The sequence below is a fragment of the Hippopotamus amphibius genome, chromosome 12 (assembly GCF_030028045.1).
Source record: "Hippopotamus amphibius kiboko isolate mHipAmp2 chromosome 12, mHipAmp2.hap2, whole genome shotgun sequence".
Taxonomy (NCBI): Eukaryota; Metazoa; Chordata; class Mammalia; order Artiodactyla; family Hippopotamidae; genus Hippopotamus; species Hippopotamus amphibius.
This window is the reverse complement of record NC_080197.1, coordinates 14,312,337-14,337,788: the sequence shown is the minus strand read 5'-3', so window position 1 is coordinate 14,337,788 and position 25,452 is coordinate 14,312,337. Positions and strand designations below refer to the sequence as shown.

General features: G+C 51.0%; 1 protein-coding gene across 1 annotated transcript; it reads left to right on the top strand.

The window, feature by feature from the left end:
* The first annotated feature begins 1,386 nt into the window (after positions 1 to 1,386).
* CD40 (CD40 molecule) lies at positions 1,387 to 12,499 on the top strand. Its single transcript, XM_057702557.1, has 9 exons — positions 1,387 to 1,495; positions 4,553 to 4,631; positions 4,956 to 5,081; positions 5,342 to 5,488; positions 5,837 to 5,930; positions 8,543 to 8,604; positions 11,140 to 11,226; positions 11,348 to 11,376; positions 11,876 to 12,499. The coding sequence occupies exons 1-9, from the start codon at positions 1,445 to 1,447 to the stop codon at positions 12,041 to 12,043; spliced, it is 843 nt and encodes a 280-aa protein (XP_057558540.1). The 5' UTR covers positions 1,387 to 1,444; the 3' UTR covers positions 12,044 to 12,499.
* Positions 12,500 to 25,452: the final 12,953 nt, after the last annotated feature.

The following is a 25,452-nucleotide window of genomic DNA, read 5'->3' as shown; positions in this document are numbered from 1 at the left end:
TTGGACCATCCCGAGGGCATAGGGGAATGCAAAGAGGTTTTTAAACAGTGAAGTGCCCCAATAAGACCAGAGCCTACAAAGAGAACTGCAGCAATGTAAACAGTGAGTGAGAGATAGAAAGAGAGAGGGAGCTGGGAATGAGCTGCCTGGAACATAGTAGAGGCTCAGCGAATACTTATGGAATGAGTGAGGCTGTTTGGACAGCCCAGGTGAAAGATGCTGAGCCTCTGAATTAGGGTAGTGGCAGGGGGGATAGAAAAGGGGGGATGGATTCTGGAGGTAGAATCTACAGGTCTGCAAATGCGCCCTTTGCAGCAGAAGCCAGGAGAAATGGGGTTAGCAGCCCTCTCCTCTCCCATCCTCACTGATCCGTGCAGTTTGGCCTTTTAGCCCAGCCCAGAAATTCGGAGCCTGGAGGGGCATTACCCCAACCACTGTCTATCTGAAGCTTCTCAGGTTTCCTTGAAGAAAGTTGAGGCTCAAGGAAACTCAGCCCATCAGAAGCAGAGCCAAGACCAGAACCCAGGTGTTTCCTGTTGCAGAGCAGAGAGTGTTAACACTGCTTCAAGAAGGGCTTGGAGCATCTGAACTGGGGAAATAATAGGTAAAAGTGCGTGGGTTTCTGCAGCAATAGGGGGTCTCCAGTGTCCTAAGATTCTCAACGGGTCCTACAATCCCACGAAAGGCTGATTTACCCTAAGTGCCTGTCTTCAGGGGGCGGATGGGAACTGGGATGGAATATAATCTGGTGGGGACTGCATGGATGAATGGATGGATGGATGGGCAGGCTGGGACGCTGAGCCCACGCGAGGGAATTTCCTTTGAAAGAGAGCGAAACTGTAAGCTGGGAAACTCTTTTCCTTGAAAGGCCTCCCCAGCCCTCCTCCCACAACCCAGCTGTGGCCTTCCCGTTTTCTGGGAACTTCCTCAGGCCTCTCCATGGCTGTGAGGGACGCTTTCGGTTCTGCCGGAGGATTGCCGGAGGCGGCGGGGAAGAATCGGGCGGAGTCTTCCCAATACCCATAGGGATCTCTCTCCACTCCCTTCGCGTCCCCCCCCCCCCCCCCCGCCCCCAACACACACACCAGGAAGCGGGCTGCCTCCTGGCCCAATTCAGCTCAGCCTTTGTAGTCCAGGGGTCGAGGAGCCCGAAGAAAGGCTCTCCTAGGAACCACGCCTCCCCACCCCCACCCCCACATCCCCCCACACCAGACCAAAGCGCGTCCCTAAACTCCTTGGGGAATTAGACTACCCGGGAATGTCCTGGGGGAAATCCCAGAGAGGGGACTCGCCGGGAGCTCTGCCCCCTGTCAGCGAGGTTGGTAGCGATTGGTCCCCGAAGACCCCGCCCCTTTCCTGGGAGGGTCCACGGGCTGGGACGGGGGAACTGGAAGAAGCCGGGTCCTGGCGCCCTCTCCTCCCGCCGCCTGCTTCTCGCCTCGCCATGGTTCGTCTGCCTCTGCAGTGTCTCCTCTGGGGCTGCTTTTTGACCGCCGTAAGTGGAATTTCCTTTCCGACCAGAGGCGGGAATTTGAGATTAGAAAGTAGGGAATGGGGAAAGAAGCAATGCTTCGGGGAGCGGACCTTCCGAGCTGATTTTGGGGGGACAGGAGGGTGGGTGGAAGCTGGGTCCTGTTCCTGGCTGAATGAGGTGGGCTGCCTCTCTCTCCTCCCAGTTTGGGGTCCCAGGTAGCCTTCAGAGGGCGCCTAGTGGGATCGCTGCAGGAAACGTGCTTAGCCAGCTCAGTTGGGGTTTTGGGAGCCACAAGAAAGACTGGAGTCTGGGTCCGCCTCAGAGGCTGGCCACAAAGAGACGGTGAGGGGTTTTAGAAGCTGGAAGGGAGGCCAACCAAGGGAAGGGGCGGGTCTGGCCAGTTTCCTGTCTCTTCCCATTGTGGATAGATGCCAGCCTCTGTGTGTGGTTATCATCTCCTTGCCAGCTGGGGCTGCCTTCTTCCAGGGCATCTTGTGGGAACAAGGGATGAGTTTAGAGGCCCAGGTGCTTCTTTGAGAAGGCAGGGAGGTTTGAACACCCCCAGCCCCAGCCCAAATCCTGGGCGATCCAACTTAGGAGGAGTACCCAAGGCTGTGTCTCTGCCTTCTGAATTTAAGATGACATAGGGGACTCTCGGGGGAGCTGAACAGTTCATGGGACCATGAAAGGGTCAGTAGACCAGCAGGGGTTTCTCTAGGCACCAGAAGGGCTCAGATATGCCCAACCAAGCACATCTCCGGGATTTTCAGAGTTCCACACTAGACTCGCTTTTAGTTCAAATGTATTTTTGTAGTTCCTCATTCTGGAGGCTGGGAATCCCCCAAGTACCTGACACTCTCATCCCAACCCCTCTGGTCTCCCCCTAACTTTCAAGGGCTGTAGTTTCTAGCATGAAGGTGGGGCAGGAATGACCCATGAAGTAGGGGGTCGGCAGCAAGGGAAGAAATTCTGTGGGGAAACTGCTTTGGTTCCAGAGCTTTCATTTTCACTCTAAGCTAATGGCTCTTAGGGGGAAAGGAGGCAGGAAGAGGGCTCTTGGAGGGGGAGTGGAGGAAAAGCCAGGGGAGGTAGGGTGAAGGGTGGTCTGGGTTTCTCAAGAGCAAACTCCCAATTTTAGCTCCAGCTGGAGATTAGGCTGTGACAACAATAACTGGAGCTATTTATTGAGAGCTTCATGTATGTCAGGCTCTGAGCAAAATGCTTTAACACATTCTTGGCCTGATTTCTTTCAACTCCCCCATTATACAGGTGAGCAAACTGAGGCTCAGAGAGAGACAATATCTTGCCCCAATCCTCATAGCTAGGTGGAACCTGCATGTAAATCTACATCTGCCTGATTCTTGAGCCTGCCTCTCAGATGGTGAGAGTCTCCAAGCCTTGGTTCTGAGCTCTTTTGTGTCAGAAGGATCAAAGCTGTGAAGTGGGAACTGGGGATTGACAAATTTTCAGAGGAGGCGCTGTATTTCTTGTGTGTTTGAAAATGATGTAAAGGACTTTCATTGCTCTGGGAGTGTGTGGGAAGGTTCATACGCTTGTGGGGAGAACATTCACAGGATGGTGTGTTGTGAAGTGATGGTGGGAGCAGTAGCCTTTGCTGTTTCCTTCCCCATTTGGGGTAAGATACATTTCCGTAAGTAATTTGCCTACCCAGGCTGAATGAGAGCCACCAACTAGGCAGGATCCTGGACAGCCAGCCAGTTAACCAGGGTGCTGGGCATCCCAGCAGATACTCATATACGTATGATAGTTACAACTGCCATTTAATGAGCACCTACTATGTTCTAGACACTATGCCAGCCCATACACATCTATTCTTGCTCATCTTCACAACCTAATCTGTGGGACAGGTATTATTGCTTCCATTTTAGAGATGTAGAAACTGAGGCTAAGAGAGGCAAAATAACTAGTTAAGTGTTACAAAGTCAAGATTAGAGCCTTAAGCTGTTTGACCCTTAAAGCTGTGTTCTTTTCACTGGCTGTTCCCAAAGTGTGGGATGATTTTAGGGAGCACACGGATATAGAATTAACATAGATTCACTTTACAGTTCTGTTGAAAATCCTCTGCATTTTTTCAAGAAGGAAGTCACTGGAGCTAGAATATAGTTAATACCTCTCAAATGCCTGCTAATCCTTCTTTTTAAACAAAAATCAGGAGCAGGCCTGGGGTGGAGGCTGCCAGTAAGCAAAACAATCAGCTGGGGTTTAATAACGTTGTCCTCTTTCTGTTGAATTTATTTTAGGGTTGCCTTTTACTTATGAGAAGTGATACTGGTTTTCCTCTCATGGCAATGACATGAGGTTTACATTGAAAATAAACATATTTAAATGAACCAGAAGTAATGAATAGCATGGGTGGTACCTGGATGTAGTGAAAATAGTGCAGATGAGACCCAAGTTGATGGAGGGAGTATTGAAACCTGAGTTCTCATTCAGATTTTATCACTGTGTGACCTTGGGCAAGTGACCCAGCCTTTCTGGTCCTTAGTCTCACCATGTGTAAAGTGGAAGAGTTGGATTTTATCCTTCGAGCTTCTCAGTCCTTGTATTTCATGAGGGAGGGGGTGGATGATCAGATGATGAGGGATTGGAGGGAGAAAACATGATGAGGCTTGGACAGGGGAAGAGGGTGGGGAGCAAAAGAATAGAAGGAAGAGACCAGGTGCTAAATATAGCCCTAGCTGGGACTAGGACCGGCTGGAGTCAGCCAGCTTCAGGACTCCAGGGGAGATGGTGGAGTCCTCATGTGCTTTTGGGTCTTAGGGTAGAGGAAGGACTTGGGAGCCAAGCCAAAAGGAAGATCTGTTTAGTTCAGTGAATATTGTGAGTTTCCAGCATACTTACTTTGTAAAATACCAGAATGATTCTCTGGGTGCCTTTGTAATCTTACTAGTTGGCAGTTTAGTTAAAAGCAAACACAATGAATAATATGCAGGCCCTGTTTTTCTACTTTGGACCTTCACTTCAGTTCTAACTTCTGTCCTGGCTGATTTGCACCTGTCTGCCAAGGAGGCTACATCAGAGACTTCAGGATCTCTTCCAATTCAATTCTGTTTCTAGGTCCACCCAGAACCACCCACTGTCTGCGAAGAAAACCAGTACCTTATAAATAGTCGGTGTTGTAGTATGTGCCCGCCAGGTGAGATGCCAACTCTTTAGCCCCGTAGTGGGACCCCTCTTGGTTTGCTGGCAGAGGCAGACCACATGTGTCAACTATAAACTTGTGTCTTAAAAGACTCCTGGGATTTCTTATCTCTGCCCCCCAGGATGTTCTGGGGTCCCTCCCTGCCTACCCAGAACTGGGGTTCCTATCTTTTTTATGGCCCTTACCAGACTATGAAGGCTGGAAGGGTCTGAGACTGTCATCTTTGAAACCCCTCCATAAAACCCAGCCTCATCAGTTTTGAATTGTGTCTGACTTATTGAGCTGGCTGGAGCTACCTCATTTCCTGTTGTTTTCCAGGACAGAAACTGGTGAACGACTGCAGAGAGCTCACCGAAACAGAATGCATTCCCTGCAGTAAAGACGAATTCCTAGCCACTTGGAACCGAGAGAAATACTGTCACCAGCACAGATACTGCAACCCCAGTGCGTGGGCTGCTGGGGAGGGGGCACTTGAGAGCTGGGCTGATATTCCAGCTCATTGCCGACAGTGCAGCCATTCTGATTTTTATAGCCAGGGTCTATTCTGATTGGTTAGACTCTGGGTTGCCTTGGTTGTTACCTAACTTGATTGCATCCCTACTTGGAATAGGGTCAAAGAGAAAAAGAACAGGAAGTATGAGGATCGGGGGTCCCCTCGCATGGCCAGTAAGGGGTTCCCATCCTTCCTGGCCATCTCTACACAGACCTAGGGCTCCGGATCCAGACAGAGGGCACCTTGAATACAGATACCACTTGCATATGTGTTGAAGGCCAACACTGTACCAGTCACACCTGCGAAAGTTGCACCCCTCACAGCTTGTGTCTTCCTGGCTTTGGGGTCAAGCAGATCGGTAAGTGGTCTGTCTGGGAATCAGCTCTAGAGGCAGAAGAGAGGGAGTGAGGGCCAAAGGAGAGGGGCTAGGCAGTGGGCATTCAGCCCCAATGGCGGAGGGACCAGCCTATGTTGATATCTCCACCAGAGCAGGTGGGAAATAGAACCTTTGCCTCTGCCTCCTGCCATGGGGATCTGCCTTGGGAGGGCAGTGGGAAAAGTCTTCCTAGGGGCTGCCTGCAGCAGGGAAAGGTATATGCTGGGGGGAAGAGTACTTAAAGCAGCCCGGTCCTACCTGCCCTCCAGTTCTCCTGAGAGCCAGACAGGTGGTCCACCATCATGATTAACGCCTCCTCCTCCCTCTCAGCTACAGGGGTTTCTGACACCATCTGTGAACCCTGCCCAGTCGGCTTCTTCTCCAATGTGTCATCTGCTTTCGAAAAGTGTTACCCTTGGACAAGGTATACGGACTCATCTCTTGTGTTTCGTGCCCCAAGAGGGGCATGGGACCTGCTTCCATTCTCTTTGGCCACCTGTCCTTCAGCTCCCGCTCCCCATGTCCACATACACTTGTACACCTGTAGAAGTTCTGGAGTGACCTTATGGCCAACTAGAAAGACACTTTTCAACATTTCTTGCTTGTGCTCTCTATGGTAATAGGCACCGCTGTTCTCTGATCTTTGGTGAAGCCCTCCCTTCTTGGGGGTACCATAACACCTCTCTTCCATTCCTTGTACCCCGCCTCTGCTCCTCCTTCCTCCTCTGTAACTTGTTTTCTAGGCCTTTGTTCTAGGCTCTACTCTCCCATCACTTTGCCCGCATCCCCTGGACCATCTCATCCACACCCATGGCTTCAGCTACCACTGCCCTTGGATGATTCCCAATCAATATCTCCTGTCTAGATTTGTCTCCTGGGTCCCAGACTGTCGTATCTAACTGCTGAGGGTACACCTCCATGCAGGTGACCCACAGGCACCTGCCTGCTCCCCACACCCACTGGGAAAGGCACAAGCATGCCTCAGGCACCCATTTCAGGGTCCCCTCCACCCCATCCCCAAATTAGTCACCATGTCCTGTCCATCTGACCTTCCAAATGTTTTGGGATTCCGCCTCCTTCTCACTTATCTCCACTGTCACCATGTTAGTTTGGGCTTCATCCCTTGGTCTAGATGATGCTTTAGCCTCCTCACCAGCCTCCTTGCCTCTACTCTCTCCCCTTCAGCTGGTTCTCCATCCCTTTGCCAAAGTAAACTTGCCACCATTCATTTTGGATCACGGCACTCCCTGTTTAAAATGCTTCATGGCTCTTTGTGCCTTTAGGATAAAACCCTGACTCCTGTGCACGGCCTCCGACCTTCTAGGTCCATTTCCTGACCTCTTCCCACATCGTGCTGCTTGCAACCCCCTCAACACATCACTCATTCTCTTGCATCAATCTCTTCTGCCTGGGATACTCTTAAACACACGCCTAATTAACCTTTTACATTTAATTTGAAAAAATGAGTAAGACAGGAGTCAGGACAGGGACAGATGGCACAAAAGGGGCTCTAGTGATACGTCTCCCTTTCACTCTCAACCATCCAGCAGCCACTGGACCATGTATGTCCTTTCAGAGAGTCTATGCACAAACAAATAAATGCACACACACGCAAACATATTTTTCACACAAATAGTAGCATCCCACATATACTTTGTTATTTGTATACTGCCTGCCTTTCTCCAGTAGATGGCAAACTCATTAACTATAGAGACAACTTTTTTATTCCATGGATGCATCCCTTATGCCTAGAACAGTGCCTGATGCAGAGTAGGTGCTCAATAAATCTTTACTGATAAATGTTGAATGAGAAAGGGAGGCACCTTGGTGTCGTAGAACCAGAGCACTGGGTTCCAAACTCATTCAGCTTAGAAAGGGTGGATGTGTGACCCTCATCCGAGCCTCGGTGTCCTCATTTGGGAAATGGGAATGACCTTCAATTTACAAGGTTCGAGGAAAAGACATGTAATGTGCTTCGAAAATTCTTAAGCACTCTTCTCGTGTATGTGCTGTCTTTGAAGCCTCTCTCTTTTTCCTGCTTTAGATGTTTTTTCCTTTGCAATGTCCTTCTCTGTCCATCCCTTTCCATTCCTCCTGGGACCGCCTTGGCCCAAGTCTTCATCATCTCATGTTTGGACCCTGGCAGTGGCCTCCTGGCTGGCCATTTTTACTGTCATTTCTCCTCCTGGGAGCTCTCTGCCCATCTAGGTCCTCTCACAACTGAAGTCATCTGGTTGGATGCTGACATGATCCACTAGCTGAATCCAGTTGAAACCCTTGTGGCTGATTATCAGTGATCTGGTTCTAAAGACCCAATTTTCCAGACTTTCCTTACACCATCTGGCACGTCACCTACCTAATCCCTTGTAGCATGTTGTCCTGCTTAAAGAGAATACACTGATGCTCTATGTTTTACATCCCTCAAGGGCCCACTCAGCTCTAACTTCCCCAGGGAAGTCTTTCTGGACAACCCTCAAACCAGAGATTCTCAACGGAGCAGTTTTCTCCCCCAGGGGATATTTGACAATATCTGGAGACGTGTTGGTTGTCACAATTGGGAAGGAGAAGGCTACTGGCATCTAGTGGGTAGAGGCCAGGGAAGCCGCTAAACATCCTACAATGTAGAGGACAGTCCCCACCACAGAAGAAGAACTATGTGGCCCCCAATTGTCAGTAGTGCTGAGCTTGAGAAGCCCCTGTCATCCCTCCATTCCAGCCATTGTGGATTCTGTTTCCTTTTCTCCAAACAATCCCCAGTTCACATGCGCCTATATCACAAAGCTTGGCACTCATCAGAGACTCTCCTGTTCTTGATCCTTCAAGATGTGAGATCATCTTTCCTCTGTAGTTTGTGCCACTCCCATAATAAGCAGCGCGGGAGGGTGCACATAATATGTGCTCAGTGAACCTGGACTTGTTAGTTGTTGGCTGTCTCCCTCTGGGGTTGGAAATCTCATGGCTGGGGAAACTTAATATTTCTTTCTTTCTTTGTGTGTGTGCGCATGCATGTGTGTGTGTACACGTGTCTGTACACAGCTGTGAGAGCAAAGGCCTGGTGGAACAACACGCAGGGACTAACAAGACAGATGTCGTCTGTGGTGAGTCCTGGAGAGCGGGCCCCGGCAGGAGGCTGGGAAGGTGGGGAGCTGAGGGGAAGACTGGGGCACCCAGAAGCACTGGTGGGGAAGGAGGGAGGGGAGGTAAAGCAAGAGGAGGAGGCAGTTTGGAATGGTGGCAACCCAGCTCTGCCACTTACCTGTGGAGCCTGGTCAAGTTACTCCCCGTCTCTGAGCCTCAGTTTCTCCATCTATAAAATGGGATAGTACCCCCTCCCTTACTGGGGTGGTGGGAGTAGCTGGCATGGATTCTGGCACTCTGGAGGTGATTCCTCAGTGCTATTCTGCCACCCTGCATGTGGAGGACCAGCATATTGTGTCACACTGTCTCCTCTCAGGGCCTCAGGTTTTTTCTTTTTGGCTGTGCCACCGGCTTGTGGAATCTCAGTTCCCTGACCAGGGATTGAACCCAGGCCACAGCAGTGAAAGCCCCAGAATCCTAACCTCTAGGCCACCAGGGAACTCCCTCGGGGCCTCAGTTTTGTTTTGTTTTTAATTTTTTTTTAATTTATTTTTTGGCTGCGTTGGGTCTTTGTTGCTGGGCGTGGGCTTTCTCTAGTTGTGGTACGTGGGCTTCTCATTGCGATAGCTTCTCCTGTAGCAGAGCGCAGGCTCTAGGCATGCAGGCTTCAGTAGTTGCAGCATGCATGCTCAATGGTTGTGGTGCACGGGCTCAGCTGCTCCTCAGCATGTGGGATCTTCTTGGACCGGGTTCAAAGCTGTGTCCCCTGCATTGGCAGGTGGATTCCTAACCACCGTGCCACCAGTGAAGTCCAGGGCCTCAGTTTTAATTTTAGAATGAGAAGGATGGCTTACAGCACAGATCACAGACTCACATAACTACAGGGATTAGGCAGGAACATGTTAAAGAGTGAAAAAGATCAGGGGTAATAAAAATATACTCTTTGCTTTTTCTTAAAACTCACTTTCCTCTTGGCAGGGCTGGGACTAGAATGAGGTAAGGGAGGCACTTGCCTTGGGCACAATATTTAAGGGGGTGCCAGAAAAATGCCATAATCAAGATAAATATTTGGGGACTTCCCTGGTGGTGCAGTGGTTAAGAATCTGCCTGTCAATGCAGGAGACACGGGTTTGATCCCTGCTCTGGGAAGATCCCACATGCCATGGAGCAACTATGCCTGTGCGCCACAACTACTGAGCCTGTGCTCTAGAGCCTGTGAGCCACAGCTGTTGAGCCTGTTTGCCACAACTACTGAAGCCCACGCACCCAGAGCCCATGCTCCGCAACAGAAGCCACAGCAGTGAGAAGCCCATGCACCACAATGAAGAGTAGCCCCTGCTCACCACAATTAGAGAAAGCCTGCATGCAGCAACAAAGACCCAATGCAGCCAATAAATAAATAATTGTTTAAAAAAAGATAAATATTTGATGCAATATAAGAAAATCAAAATTAATGCAAAAAATCCATAAGGAACAGAATAGCAACATTTTAAAATAAAGACAGGATCCAACCCTGTATTTGTACAACCTTGTCTCACTTGCCTCACCCTAATTCCCGCCCTGGTTCCAACAAAACTTTATTAAAATAAACAGGTGGGCTTCCTAGGTGGTGCAGTGGTTGGGAGTCTGCCTGCCAATGTGGAGGACATGAGTTCAATCCCTGCTCCAGGAAGATCCCACATGCCGTGGAGCAACTAAGCCCGTGTGCCAAAAAAAAAATAAACAGGTGGCTGGCCTCTGGGCCAAAGTTTGCTGATATGATTTTTCAAAACATGACATTAAAATATAACATCTTGATTACTGAGTTTTTTTAAAAAAAATTATTTATTTGACTGCACCAGGTTTTAGTTGCAGCACGTGGGATCTTTAGTTCCGGCATATAAGTCGGCATGCAGGCTCTTAGTTGTGGCATGTGGGACCTTCCCTGGCCATGGTTGGAACCCGGGCCCCCTGCATTGGAAGTGCGGAGTCTTAACCACTGGACCACCAGGGAAGTGAGTTTTTTGGTGTCCCCTTAAATTTCATCCTGAGGCACTTGCTTCACTTGCCTTACCCTAGTCCTCTCCCTGCCTCTTGGTCTTTTTTTTTCATTTTCCCATTTAGAATAGACACTTAGGCACAAGAAATACTTTCCCTTCCCCTCCATTCTTCTATAACAAAGGCAATGGTGCAGACATAATTGATGCTGGGCCTCTGTATTGGGCAAAGAGTAGGGAGGGGTGGGGAGTGTGGTAAGCCAGTGGAGACAACTGTCACCACCCAGTTCTGGTCAGTGCGCGCCAGATCTTCCAAATTTGCAAGAGAAATCAGAAATCCAGATTTTAAATATGCAATCTCTCAATTTAAAAATGTTGGCAAATATTAAAAAAAACCCCACCAAAACCCACCATGCCCGTCACACTAAAGACATCTGCTGGCCACATTTTACCAGGGGCCACCTGTTTGAAACTTCCGATGTGGATGAGCTTAGGCTTTGAAGGATTTTAGAGTCCAGCAAGGCCCAGCAGCTTTGGGTGGGGGGCGGGGAGGCATCACTGAAGTCTTGATCTCTCCAGGTTTCCGGAATCGGATGAGAGCCCTGGTGGTGGTCCCCGTCACGATGGTGATCCTGTTCACTGTCCTGTTCATATCTGCCTGTATCAGTGAGTCCCCAGGTGGGGATGTGATGGGGGAGGAGGGGGCAGAAGGTACAGTGGGTGGGTCACCTGCTTCCTGATCTGGCCTCATCGACTCCTCATCCAATTTTTTCTTCTCTCTCTCTAGGGAGGATGGCCAAGAAGCAGGAGACTAAGGTAGGTCGCCCTGGGGAACCGGCTCAGAGTTTTGGCAGACTGGAGAGAAAGAATGATTCATTGTTGCCTTTATGGCAGCACAATTGATTCAGGGTCTCTTCCCTCCCCCTTTCCCTTGTGCCCCAGGGCTCTTCCCCTTCTCTCCCTCAGCACCGGCCATTTTCATCTCCCGAGCTCACCTTCCCACAGAGCTGCCCCAGCACCACTGGCAAAGTCTGACATTTGCTTTTCTTTCCTGGCATTTGATATAGGGGGGAACTGCATCTTTGGGGCCTTGGCGTGGGGTCCATGGGCGGGTGATGGAGGGACATTTCCTTAAACCCACTGGCTCCTACTATGGAAGCTTCTTGACACCCTCGGTGGGGCCAGCAGGGGGCAGGACGCACTTATGGAATCAGCACTGACCCTCTGGGAAAGGGAGATGGGCGAGTGGTGAGACGGCTTCCAGGGAAGGGCTTGGAAGTGTTGTTAGGGGTAACCCCAAGCCTTGTCTCCCCAGGCCCCGCACCCTAAGACTGAAAGGCAGGATCCTGTGGAGACAATTGATCCGGAGGATTTTCTCGGCCCCCACCCCACCCCTCCAGTGCAGGAGACCTTACACTGGTGTCAGCCGGTGGCCCAGGAGGATGGCAAAGAGAGCCGCATCTCCGTGCAGGAGAGAGAGTGAGGCTGTGTGTGCCCCGGAGCGTGGCGGCACTGGCACGTAGTCGGAGAGCCTGGGGCTGCTGCGGGTGAGGGTGACAGGCCCCCTCTACCTGCACCCCTGCAGTCCAGAAACAGTGCACCTCGGGGCCCCTTTCACCCCAGCCCCGGGGCCCATTCCGTCTTCCAACCTGCTTTTAAAGATGGTAACAAAACGTGGGGGAGGCCACACAACGATATCCACCAAACCTTCCAACCCAGGGGTTCCGTGCCGACAGATGTAACGCGGTGGCTTCTACGAGCCCAGGAGGCATGTACACGGGTATGCATTGCAGCATTGTTTGTGGCAGTGAGCAGCTGGAAATTGCTTAACTGTCCATCCACAGGGGACTGGCTAAATAAAATTGTAATATATTTATGCAACAGGATCTTGAAAACACTGTCATGGGGGATAAAACAAAAGCAGGTTGCAGAATGGTGGGCACGGAAACTTTTTTTAAAAGCATGTAACCCAAAACAATATATCATCTATGGATATGTGTATAAACATAGTATGTTATATATATCAGTATGACAGAGGGAAGGACACACGGAACATACACAGCTCAAAGAACTGTCACGTCTTGCTTGGGGAAGAAGCATCCGGGGGAGGGTTGGTTAAAGAAAGATTTGACTTTCCCATAATGCTTCATTTTTTTTCCCCAAAAGGAGAGTGAATTCACACACTGCTTATGTAATTAAAAAGTCATCAAACATGTAAAAAGAAAAATGGGGGTGGACGTGCTGGGTGACATGAGCTGCTTCACATGCTGTCAGGCTCACAGAATGAGGGCGCTTTCTGAGGATAAATAAGAACATCCCCAGGCTGCTGCCCCTCCAAGGCATCGTGTTTGCAAAGGGTTTTCCCCATTGGATTCACATTCACAACAATAGCCTTCGGGGCAAGCAGGGCCAGCATCCCTCCCTCTCTCCCTCTTTAACAGAGGTGGAAATGGAAGCCCAGAGAGGTGAAGTAATTTACCCGTGGTCACACAGCTGTTCAGAGTGGTGCCCCTCAGAGCTCCCCACTCCTGGTCCTATGCTGCTTCTCCCAGCCCCGCTTGCTCTCTGGAGGCTACATCTGTAGCCCCTTCCCCGGGGAGCTCCTGGGCCTCCCACCTCCTTTTGACCTCCCAACTGCTACAGGAGCTGCTGCCTCTCGGTCAGATGGTGCCCCCTTCCCCCTAAGCAGTATCTTAGGATAAAAATAAACCGTCCTGTTCTCTTTTCCTGCTGTGCCAACGGAGGGGGAGCCTAGCCAGGAGGAGAAGCAGATGGAGTGGGAGCACAGGGGAGGGGAGGGGAGGGGGAGGAGGGGAAGGTTGTAGGACAGGAAGGAGAAGGAAGAGGATTGCAAAGCCCCAGCACAGATTCCTGGTGAGGATGAGGCCAGGCTGGTTTAACCCGGGGATTGCATTGCCCGCGCCCTCCACCCCCTACAAGAAGCTGCTTTGGATTTCCCAATGTGTCCTGCTGCCTGGAGGGTGGGGGTGGAGAGGTCTTGTCCCCAATGGAGGCTGTGAGGGCAGCAGGGGGCCAAGAGAGGGGCACCTGGCTTCTCAACCTTCCCAGAAGAGCTTCGAGAACCATTTGGGTGTACAGGGGTAGGGTGGGGGGGGGGCGGTGGGGGAGACGTCTGGTTTAGAAAGCAGGGCAAAGTGGTCGTGTTGTGGGGTGAGGGGAGGGGACCTCTGGGACCTCACCTTTATCCCCTACCTAGAGTCTAAATGCTAGTGTTACTTCTGTACATGACTATGGTGGAAAGAGGCAAAAGGCCCATCCCTGCCACCTATTATCTGTGTGACCTTGGGTAGGTCACTTTCACCTTTTAGCATCTCAGTTTGCTCATCTGGCAAATGGAGACAACACAACGGGCAGAGGCCATGAATGCCTCCTTCATTCTCTCCTAGGTCCTTCGTTCTCAGTCTTGAGCACGTACCAGAACCACCTATAAGACTTGCTAAAAGACAGATTGCCGGGCCCCACCTCCAGTGTTTCTGATTCAGTAGGTCCAGGATGGAGCCCAAGACTGTGCATTTCTACAAGTTTCCCAGGAGATGTTGCTGGTCCAGGGATCACATTTTGAGAACGACCCCCCTTGGCATTCACATTTCTTGATAAGCAGTCAGTTTCCTATTGCAAGCCCTTGGGGTTGTTTGCCTTGGGGCTTTCCTTGGTTTTAAAAACTTCCCTGGTGGCACAGTGGTTAAGAATCTGCCTGCCAATGCAGGGGACATGGGTTCAAGCCCTGGTCTGGGAAGATCCCACATGCCACGGGGCAGCTAAGCCCATGCACCACAACTCCTGAGCCTGCGCTCTAGAGCCCATGAGCCACAACTACTGAGCCCACGTGCTGCAACTACTGAAGCCCACGCACCTAGAGCTCGTGCTCTACAACAAGAGAAGCCACTGCAATAAGAAGCCCGCGCACCGCAGCGAAGAGTAGCCCCTGCTTGCCCCGCGCAGCAATGAAAACCCAATGTAGCCAATAATAAATAAATACATTAATTAATTAATTAAAAAAAAACATGCTTGGTGCAGGTGTAGGGCAGGTCAGATGTATCCGGGAGAGCTAATGCCCCAAATACTCTCAACCAAATAGGAGTGAACGTTGGAAGATACATGCCCCAGCTTCCTTGCCCTTGGGAGGGACAAATCTGAGGTGTGTTCTATATTGTCTTCTAGGCTCCCTGGAGGACTCAAGCCACAGGTGCCCTCTGCACAGGCATCTTCCCTTCCCTGTGTCGTTGTCCACTGCCCCACTGGTGCTTCCTGGGTTCAACTCCCCAGTAAACTACCTGCATTCTTTCCTTGTGTAGAGTCTGCTTTTGGAGAAGTCCTCTCTAACAGTCAGCAGAGGTCAAGCATGAGAAGGTACAATTTTGTATACCTTGGCATTCCCGACGAAGAGAAGGGGTTGTTATTCCTGGCAGCTGTAGCAATTTCTGGGTTCTGGAGTTCAGCCAGAAACGGTCTATGTGACCTTGGGAAAGTTGCTCTCTTGTTCTGAGCATTTTCCCCCACAGATGTGTTGAAGGGCTGGGGTTCCACGAGTTCTAAGGATCTTGCCAATTCTAAAAATAAGACGATCAGCAGGGTCTGCTCTGGCCTGTGGATGAAAGGGTAGGTGTGAGGGTCACATTAGCCAGAAGGTGGCGCCAAAGTAACATTCGAAGACCCTGGCGTCTGGCTTTTGCCAACTCTGATTTCCTCCCTTCTCCATCCATTCACCTGCATCTCCTGCAACCTCTACCCTACAACTTCATCCGTTCCCCAGGTCTCCCTTCCTTCCTTTCAACAAGCATCAGCTGCATTCCTACTGTGGCCTCTCCCAGAGTTAGGGTGGTGCATGACAGCACTAAGAATGCACGTGGACTGAGAGCTCACTATGTACTAGGCACAGTGCTAAGAACTTCACGTGCATTGTCTGTCAGTATGACAACCCTGCATAAGGCACCATCTCTTCTAACACCCATTTTACAGATGGGGCTCAGCGGCTAAATGACTAGCTTAGGTCTGAAGAATTAGAGCTGGGATTTGGACCTAACTAGGTTGATCCAAAAGCCTGTGGTTCTTACCTACTTATTGACTTAAAAAACAGGCACATGTTATCAGGCCATTAAAAGGCAGTAGTATGACTGCTCAGGCAGAGGGAAAGCCCAGGGCAGGAGCAGCTAACCTTGAGGGCAGGGTCTGCAAACTCATGGGAGCACACAGGAGCTGGAAAACGAGGCAGGCTGGGTCAGGAGGAGTCAGGATGGTACAGACTCTGGTAAAAGGGCAAGGCTCTGCCCATCTTGGGGGGGCAGTGTCTATGGATTCCTTTCAATGGTTGCCCTCCAGGGATGAGAGTTATGTATTGCTGGGGATCCATATTTCTTTGTGAAATCTCCCACTGTTTAAATGCTACCAATCCCAAAAATTAAAAAAAAAGAAAAGAAAAAGAAAAAAGAAAAAAAAAGAAAAGAAAAAATCCTCTGTGAGAGCCCAAGAAAGCATGTCACAGAGGTTTGGAATTAAAAGAGACTAGGAGGGCTTCCCTGGCAGCACAGTGGTTGAGAACTCATCTGCCAATGCAGGGGACACGGGTTCGAGCCCTGGTCCTGGAAGATCCCACAGACCGTGAAGCAACTAAGCCCATGCACCACAACTACTGAGCCTGCGCTCTAGAGCCTGCGAGCCACAGCTAATGAGCCCCTGCTCCGAAACTACTAAAGCCCACGTGTCTAGAGCCCGTGCCCTGCAACCAGGGAAGCCACTGCAATGAGAAGCCTGTGCATCACAACAAAGAGTAGCCCCCACTCTCCGCAACTACAGAAAGCCTGCACGCAGCAACAAAGACCCAACACAACCAATAAATAAAAATAAATAAATAAATAAATTTATTTTTTAAAAAAAGAGAGAGACTGGAAATTTCATTGTGTCTGACACTTTTGTTTTCTATATGGGGTAACTGAGGGTCCAGAGCCAAGTTAGACAACATGTCCTAGGCAGGTTGTTTCTTTTCTCTGCACCCCATCCGGGAGGCTGGAGAGAGCTCCCAGGGGCTTAGGCTCCACCCTTCGACCCCAGTTAACTGGGTCTAAAGCACTGAGACTCTAGGACTGAGGGGCCAGGGCTGAGCTGGGTGTAGATGTCCTCTTAATCCTAGGATACCCCCCATCCCAGCCCCCCAGGCATGCACTCACATACTCTCTCCTCTTAAGCCTTCAGGGCCCTGCAGTCAATTCCTTGGGCAGCAGAAGTTATTAAAGACTCTGCCCCGAAGGATTTCTCTCCCCCAGAGTGATTCTGGCACAGAAAATTACAAACCCACCTGCAGGGGTGGGGAGATACAGTTTTAATTTGTAAAAAAAAAGAAAAAAAAAACCATGCTGTGGTCCTGAAGTCTGGCGGATGCGAGAAGCTCATGAGATGAGGCTGGGGCGGGGGAGGGGGCCCTCTGGGACGTGCAGCACTGCTGCTGGGTGGGGGGGGGGCATGCTCAGCGAAGTCCGTGAGCAGCTTTTGCCCAGACAGACGGGGCCAGTGGGTGGTGGTGGAGGGACTGGGGGCGGAGGGACCCCCTGCTTCTCTCTTCTAATCCCCTTCTCCCAGTCCCTGGGGGCTCTCTGCCTCTCTCCCTGCTGACTGTCACATCCTGCTGGGCTTTGGCACCCAGCTAGTTCTCTGCCTCCTCCTCCCTCCAGGACGCGCTCGCTCCTACCCTCTACAGTCTCTGCCCCTCCCCCTCCCCCTCCCTGCATTCTGCCTCCCTGACCGACCACCTACCTCCTTTCCCTTCTCCCAGCTCTCAGATCTTGTCCGGGTTCTCTTTTGAACAAGCGTTACTGTTTTGGCTAATCACAAAAGTCATACCTGTGCGTCGTCCCCATGTCCCGCATCCAAGCAATACATGGGAAAATCAGTCCACCTGTAAGTCCTCCCCACCACCCCCACCAACCGCGAGTTACGGGTCCTTCCAGCCTTGATTTCTGTTCCAAAAATAGTTTTCCAACTTGGGCTATTATTACATACACTGTTTTGTAAGCAGCCTTCTTTGCTTAGCTGTGTACGGTAGACATCTCTCCATGCCAATAACTATAGATCGACCAGGGTGCTTTTTAATTGCTGCATAGGATTCCATTGTCTGGCTGGAACCTGATTCAGGTGAGGGCTCCGTACTGATGGACATGTAGGTGGCTTCTCTCTTTTCCTCTTGAGTCCCTTCCGGCTTCCCCGGCATCTCCCCTCCTCCACTTCCTCTTTCACTGTCCCCTCCCCTCCTGCCTTCATCCCCAGCACCCGGCTCTCCCCATTCCCTCCAAGCCTCCAGCCCCCTGCAGAGGGGCGGGTGGTCGCTTGTGTTAACACCGGCTCCCCCGTGTCAGACATGTGCCATCTCATTAGTGAGCCTGTCCCCCCAAGTGAGGCAGGCAGGAGCCACCGTGGCAGCGCGAGGCCTAATTGAATGTAACTAATTATTCTCTCCTTTAAATGGGCCTGGGAGGGACAGAATTACTCACTCTGAACTGGGGAGACAGGGAACTGGCCGGCTGGCAAACAAATCCTGGGGCCTGTGGAGCCGGTTCTCCTTGGAATATTAATTAGGCAGGAGTGCCGGAATCAAATCAGGAACGCAGCCGCCTCTCCTGGCCGCCCCCATCCGGGAAGCCGGGGTCCGGAGGAGAAACGAACCCTCGTGTGAATCTAATTGCAGGCCCTATCCCATCCTGGACCCTGGGAAGGGTTACTGTGAGGGGTGGGGGCTGGGGAACATGAAATGCTGAGCCTTCGGGGCCGAGGAAGGCAGGGGACTAGTGTTTCCGGTGGAGAGATGTAGGAGGGCACTGCAGTGCCTGGAGGGATGTGCCGGGGTGGGGGTGGACGGCAAGAAACCTCAGTCCCACCTGGAGCTGCGGGGACCCAGCTGGCTCCCAGGAGGATCCCCTTTGCTCCCGAGCTACCAGGGCCAGACCCTGTGCTAAAGACGGATGCCCACAATCCTCACGGCAGCCCTCCTGGGTGGCAGGGTCCTTATCTAAGCCACGGGACACTGAGGCTGGGGGAGGGGAAATGAGCGATTCATCCCAGATCAGAGCCAGCGGGGGGGGGGGGGGGGGGGGGGGGCAGAGCTGGCCTCAGCCCTCCTTAGCTACCAAGCTTGAGTTCCTAACCCTGAGGATGACCCAAACCTCATTCCTGACAAATTAAAATGTCCGTGGGGTGGGGGCTGGGGTGGTAGTAGTTCAGGTGTCTGTATTTTTTTAAAGAGCTTCCGGGTGATTCTAACATTCTACCAGGCCTGAAAACCACTGGTTAGACCTTAGTTTCCTATGAGTGTCTGCTCTGGATGGCAGGGGTGGGGGGTGGGGGGGTGGGGAGTGTGCTGAGGGGAGGGGAGGGGAGGTGAAGGAAGAAGACCTGAATGTGGCCCCATAGGGCTCTCTTCTGGGCAGCTCCTGCAGGTCCCAGGTGAGGCTATGGGGAGATGCAGAAAGGAGAATGCAGAGGGGTAGGGGTAGGGGTGGGGTGTGTGTGTGTGTGTGTATGTAGTCATCGTGATTCTTCCATTTATGTGCTGGGCACTTCTCACACATGATCTCATTTGATCCTGACAGCAGCTCTTTGAGAGGGTATAGGTATCCTTGCAGCTGAACAAGGTGAGGCTCAGAAAAGCTGAGTGAGTGGCCCAAGGAAACACAGCACAGCCCGTATCCAATTTCTGGCTCCCCTGGATTCCAAATCCCATGCTCCTTTCTCTTATGAGGCTTTGATTCTGCTATTGCGTTTGTGTTCTCTTCTCTAGCAGGTGCTAGTGTGGGCGTGCTACTATTCTGTGTGTGTGTGTATGCTAGATGTATGTGTATGAGTGTGCTTTTCCCTCCTGAAAGGGGCTAGCTGTTCACAAGCCTCCCACTCCCACCCAGCACAAAGCTTCCTGCTGACCAGTGAAAAGAAAGAGGAGAGGGCACCAGACCCTGCTTCTTGCCCCTTTTCCCCTCGGCCAGCTCCAGTGCCCACTCAGGAGACGGGCCTCCCCTCGTGGCTGGGGGCTAGTGAGGGGCAGGGGAAGGCGGGTCATCCTGCCAGCCAAGTGACAATCAGCCTTGTTTGTAACAAACGTGGAGCAGTAGTTCTAGGGCAGGGGAATTCCCCTTTCCCCAGGAACGTGCTGCCCCCTTTCCTGCCCCCAGCGAGGGTGGCAGGGAGAGATGGACGATAGCCCGGCACACACTCCCCTCCATCCATCCTCCCCCAGTGCAGGGGACTTCATGGGGGCTTCACAGCGGGGCAGTAAATTTATGAGCCCAACACAGATTCCCCAATCACCTCGCTGGCTGATCCATCTTGCTGGAGTCAGGGATGAAATGAAATTATCGTGAAATAAATCTACAACAATGGAAGCACTGGGAGGGTGGGCGGTAGCAAGGGTGCCAGGGCCAGAGGAAGCTGGGGCTCAGGTGGGAGGGCCTTTGCCACTCCCACTTGGCTGAGATCCAGGGAGGGGACCCTGCTGACTTTCCCTCCCAGGTCTTTGGTTGGTGTGGGGCAGCTCTATCCCATCTCTGCCTCCAACTCTCTTTTGAAGCCTCCTGCCCAATTAGACTCTTACCCACAGAATGGGATAAAGGACCCTCAGCTGTGAGGAGGCCCTGGGACACCTGTGCTTCCAGACTCCCAGAGTCAGAGAGACAGGCAAGGCAAGCTGAACAGGGCAGATGGATGGGGGGGTGGGGGTGGGGTTCGGTCCAGGGTGAGGGGTGTGGGCAACAGAATCAGGGCCAAGACCAAGGTCCTGGATGATGTTCTGCAACTTTAGTTGCCCACCTGTAATCATGTGCAGGGACCAATCAGAAGGGCCCTTGGAGGGGGCAGGTCCTTGGAGGCCCCCCTGCTGTGCCAGGTGTTAACTCTTTCATTTCTGGGGATGAGGAGAGAGTCAGGGAAGGGACCAGTGTTGGGGGGAGGCAGTCCTTGGAGAGCTTGGGGCAGCATCTAGTTACCAATATGTTTGGAAGTACAGCTGACCCTTGAACAACGTGGGGGTTGGCAGCGCCCGCTGTCTATGCAGCGGAAAATCCGCATATAACTATGGTTGTCTCTTCATATTCAAGACACATCCAAAGATTCAACCAATCGTGGATCGGGTGGTACCATAGTATGCACTTGTTGAAAAAAATCTGCATGTAAATGGACCCGTGCAGTATTTTCACATCCCCTATAGCAGGATGGTGTGTTCCAGCTGAATCCAGTCTTGGAGGAGAGCAAGGGTTTGAGGCAGCAGCAGGTCCCCAGTGCCCCGTGCTCCCTCTCTCTCCCCTCTGGCTGGCACTGTCTGGGTCCCCTTCCCAAAGACCCTGCATGACCGCTGGCCTTTAGGCCACTGAGTCAGGGGGTGAGTCCAGGAAGGGCACATAGGGACTCACCAAGCCCAGAGTGCCAGAGGCTTCCTGCCTCCTCCTGCATCCCCCCATCTCAGCCAGCTCTCAGGGGACCCCCCTGCACCCTGAGCACTGAGCTGGAAGTGGACACAGCCAGCCGGCTGGGATGCGATTATCCGGCCTCCTGAGCAAGGCCAGCTCTTTCCATGGGAAATGGCGAGAGTTGAGGCTCTGCCGGGGGTCACTGAGCAGGACGGGCCATCCCCTGCCCACTCTGGCCTTGCCCTGGGACTCCCCTCCACCTCCTCTTCCCAGGAAGGGGCACAGTGACTCTGGGGGATGGAAAGGTCCAGACAGCCAGACCATCAGCACCTATTGATGTTTCGGGTGGGTCTGGGGCCTGGTGTGTGAGAGTAGCCTCGAGGCAGCGGTGTGGGGCGGGAGCCAGACACAGCCAGCTCTGGAAATGAGATTTGTGTCGTTATCTGTGCTCGCTCAGGCCGAGGGCCTTGGGCGTTAACTTACCCATCCAAGGAGTTAAGAAGTGGAGAGGGGCCAGGAAGCAGAGGGGTGGCAGGAGCTGAAACACAGTCTGGAGTGGATGGAGCACCTGCTGGAGTGTGTATGTGGGTCCCTGGCGGGATTTGTATGTGGGTCCCTGGGGGGGGGGGGTTGTATTTGTGCCCTTTTGTCTCCCAAAGTGTGTGTGTTTTCCTGGTTTCTGTGGATGTTCTTTAAAAGGATGTGCATGTGAGCGCTTTGCTTCCTGCTCATGAGGTGATAGTTCTCTTGTGTGTGTGTGTACACAATCATACACTCCCAGTGGTTTTGTCTGTACATGCCCCAGTCATACCCCAGCCCCCTCAGCAGCCTGCAGTTCTAGACACAGCCTAAGAGACAGAGCCAGTGGGGCAGGGCACCCAGAGGGCGGTCTGGGGAGAGCTGGGCCCTGGAGGTGGCACTGGCCTGGCAGGGAACAAAGGGGCAATCAGTTGAGAGGCCATGAGAGCACTGGTTGATTGAGGAAGAGGAATTAGCGAGGAGCCTCCCAGGGCCCTGCAGGGGGTGGGGGTGGGGCTTGGTATCTTGATTAGGGAGCAGGTGCAGCTGTTTCACCTGAGCTGCAGGAGGTCAGGCAGCCCGGGTATGGGGTGAGAGGGAGCCCAGGGATGAGCTAGGGACGAACCACAGCAGGGCCTAAGCGGAGGACCTGGACTGATGACCCGGGTCCCTGGGGATGGCGGGGACAGACTGTAAAGAACAGATGTCACCATGACCCTAGCAGCTCCCACCTATCCTGAGCTCTCGGTGGGCCTGGCAGTGGACTAGGCATCTGACTCTCAATCCCCACAACACGGAGGCAGTTTCGACCATCAGCTGGGCTCCCAAATGAGGAAAGTGATGCTCAAAGAGGTGAGAGGATGCACAGTTATTAATCCAGGTTGGCTTGACCTCAGAGCCCTCCTGTTACTTTTATGCCACCATCCATGACAGTCCCCATCCCTCTGCTGAATCTCCAGTGGAGAGAAGTTATAGGGAGACAGATTGCAGGGACAGAAAAAGAGGGATTTATGAATCAACCTGACCAGCAAAGCAGACTGACTTGGGAGGTGGTGAAACGCCCACTACTGGAGGTATGCAAGCAGTGGCTCACTGACAAAGGGATTCCTTAAGGATAGGAGATTGGGTTCCATTTTCTCTGTCATTGGAATATGGACTTGAGTCAGAGCCCCTGGGTTGGAATCCTCACTGTGTGACCTTGGGCAACTTGCTAGCCCTCTCTGTGCTTCAGTTTTCTCATCTGTGAAATAGAGGGGTTTGAGGATTGAATGACACAGTAAGTGCTCAATAAATTCTAATGTTTTGTGTTAGGTATGCGGCAGAGAAGGAATGGATAGGGGTGTGGGGGTGGGGGTCAGAGAGAACTGGGGGAAGAGGAGGGACTTGGAATGAACAGAAAATAAGGTGGAAATGCAGGTGTTGGTTCTGAGGCTTTTGAGGGGTAAGGCAGGGGCTCAGGTGATGACCTGAAGTTCCCCTGAAGATCCCTAGTCTCCTCTACTTCAGTCCAGACTTCACAACTCTTTTCAGGGCGGTTACTCCTCCCTCCCTGCTTTTCCTACCCAGTTTCTCCTCCTCTATTGCATTTTCCATCCCTGTTAATTTGACCATGTCACCCCCTCTTCCACAGCCTTCGATGACTCCCCTTTGCCCACAGAAAAGATTCTCTAAATGCTCCAGGAGAACCCAGGAAGTTGGGGCATAACCTTAGGTGGTACATGATCTGGGGTCCATTGGAGACTTTCCAGTTCTCTTTCAGTGCCAAGGAGGACATCTCCTTTTGGTGGTAGTTTTCCTTTCACATTGTTTTGAAGAGTTTTAATTATTATTATTATTAATTTTTATTGGAGTATGGTTGCTTTACAATGTTGTTCTTTCACATCTTTTACCAAAGGGAGATTAGGCTCAGACCCAGAGCCATCAGCAAGCAACTGCCTCTGTTTGAACTCAATATCCCTGATGTGTTTTCAAACTAGATTTCTCTAACCATTTCCTTCTTCTCAAAGCACCTCTCCGCTTGGCTCCTCAGCTGCATGCTTTCTTCTTTGTATCCTCCTCACTGGCTGCTCCTCCCCCAATCTCCTGTTCTCGATTGTCCTCTGGGGTTGGCCCTCTAAAGCTGGTGTGCCATTGGGCCCCTTCTTATCTGGGACTTTATCCAGTCCTGTGGACTTCAACACTACCAGTGAGACCCAAATATTTCTCTCCAGACTCAAAGAAATGTCCAGCTGCCCTCTCGACATCACCACCTGGATGTCCATCTCTACCTAAAAGTCCGAAGTGGAGCTTGAGTTACCCCACATCTCTGCCTCCCCTCTTGCCTGCCCTGTTTCAGGAGATGCTTAAACATCTAGGGGTTATCCTTGGTTCCTCTCTCTTTCTCACCCGCTGCATCCAATCCATCAGCTATACCTGTCAACTTTACCTGCAAAACATATTCTGAAGCAGCCACTCCCCTCCACGGCTTCTTGTCCTGGCGCAAGCCATCTCCATCCCTCACCTGCATGTTACAGGTGTGTCTGCACTGGTCCTGCTGCTTCTACCTTGCACCCCTACAATCTACCGCACAACAGCCAGAAAGGTGTTTAAAAACATTAATCAGATGATGTCACTCCACTGCTTAAAATTTTCAAAGGGAATTCCCTTGTGCTTACAAAATTCCAAGCCCTTTGCTCTGATTTACAAGGACCCATATAACTGGGGTCTTTTTCTGTCTGTTTCTCTCTCTTCATCCCATGTGACTCTCTCCCTTGCCCACTGTGTTCCGGTCACACGGAGCTTAGTTCCACCTTATTCTCTCTGTCCAGGATCCTCTCGTCCTTGATTTTTTTTTTTTTTTTTCGTCCTTGATCTTCGAATGCTCAGTGTCTTCTCTTACTTTAGCTGTCTGCTTGAGGGTCACCTCCTCAGAGAGGACTGACCATCCAATAGCCAAGTCACCCCCAGACAGGACCACATCTGCCTCTTCAATCACAGCAGAGCATGGCAATTTTGTTTCCTTTGTTTGGTTTTTGCTTTTCCCCATGTAACTATAAACCAAGAGCTTTAGTTAGTAAAATGTTCAGTAGGAATTTTAGTGGGAACCTGTCTTGTTCATTGCTGTATCTCCAAAGCCAAGAATGGTGCCTGGGTCACTGGAGATGATTATTAAGTATTCGTTTCTTGAATTAATGAATTATATATATATATTTACAATCCCTTTGATTTATGACAGCTGTCCTTGTTTTTTTTCCACTTTAGATCGTGATATAAACTTTCCTTTTAAGAATAAAGCAAAAAAAGATCTCATAACAGACTTGTGTCCAGAATATCTAAAGAACTCTTACAACTCAACAATAAAAAGACAAACAACGCAATTAAAAATGGGCAAAGGACTTGAATAGACATTTCTCCAAAGGTGACATACGAATGGCCCATAAGCACATGAAAAGATATTTAACATCATTAGTCATTGTCATTAGGGAAATGCAAATTCAAATCTCAATGAGATGCCATTTCAAACCCATTAGAATTTAGCTGCTAGGATGGCTAAAATGAAAAAGACAGTAGCAAGTGTTAGCAAAGATGTAGAGAATCTGGAATGCTCATATATTGGTGGTGGGATTGTAAAATGGTGCAGCCACTTTGGAAATAGTTTGACAGTTCTTCTTCCTCAAAAAGTTAGACTTGGGGTTATCACATAACCCAGCAATTCCACTCCTAGGTATATACTCAAGAGAATTGAAAACATACAGCCACACGAAAACTTGTACGTAAGCATTGATAGTGGCATTATTCAAAATAGCCAAAATATAGAAACTCAGATATCCAAAATATAGAAACAACTGATGAATGTGGTATATCTATACAATGGAATATTATTCAGCAATAAAAAGGAATGAAATACTGCTACATGCTACAACACGGATGGATCTCATCACCAGTTTGCTAATTGAAAAAAGCCAGTCACAAAAGGCCACGTCAGATATTG

Excerpts from the sequence above, each read along its gene's own strand:
- CD40 (XM_057702557.1), top strand. The coding sequence starts at position 1,445 with ATGGTTCGTCTGCCTCTGCAGTGTCTCCTCTGGGGCTGCTTTTTGACC. Across the intron at positions 1,496-4,552 it reads GGGGCTGCTTTTTGACCGCC|GTCCACCCAGAACCACCCAC; the intron begins GTAAGTGGAATT and ends TTCTGTTTCTAG. Across the intron at positions 11,377-11,875 it reads CCAAGAAGCAGGAGACTAAG|GCCCCGCACCCTAAGACTGA; the intron begins GTAGGTCGCCCT and ends TTGTCTCCCCAG.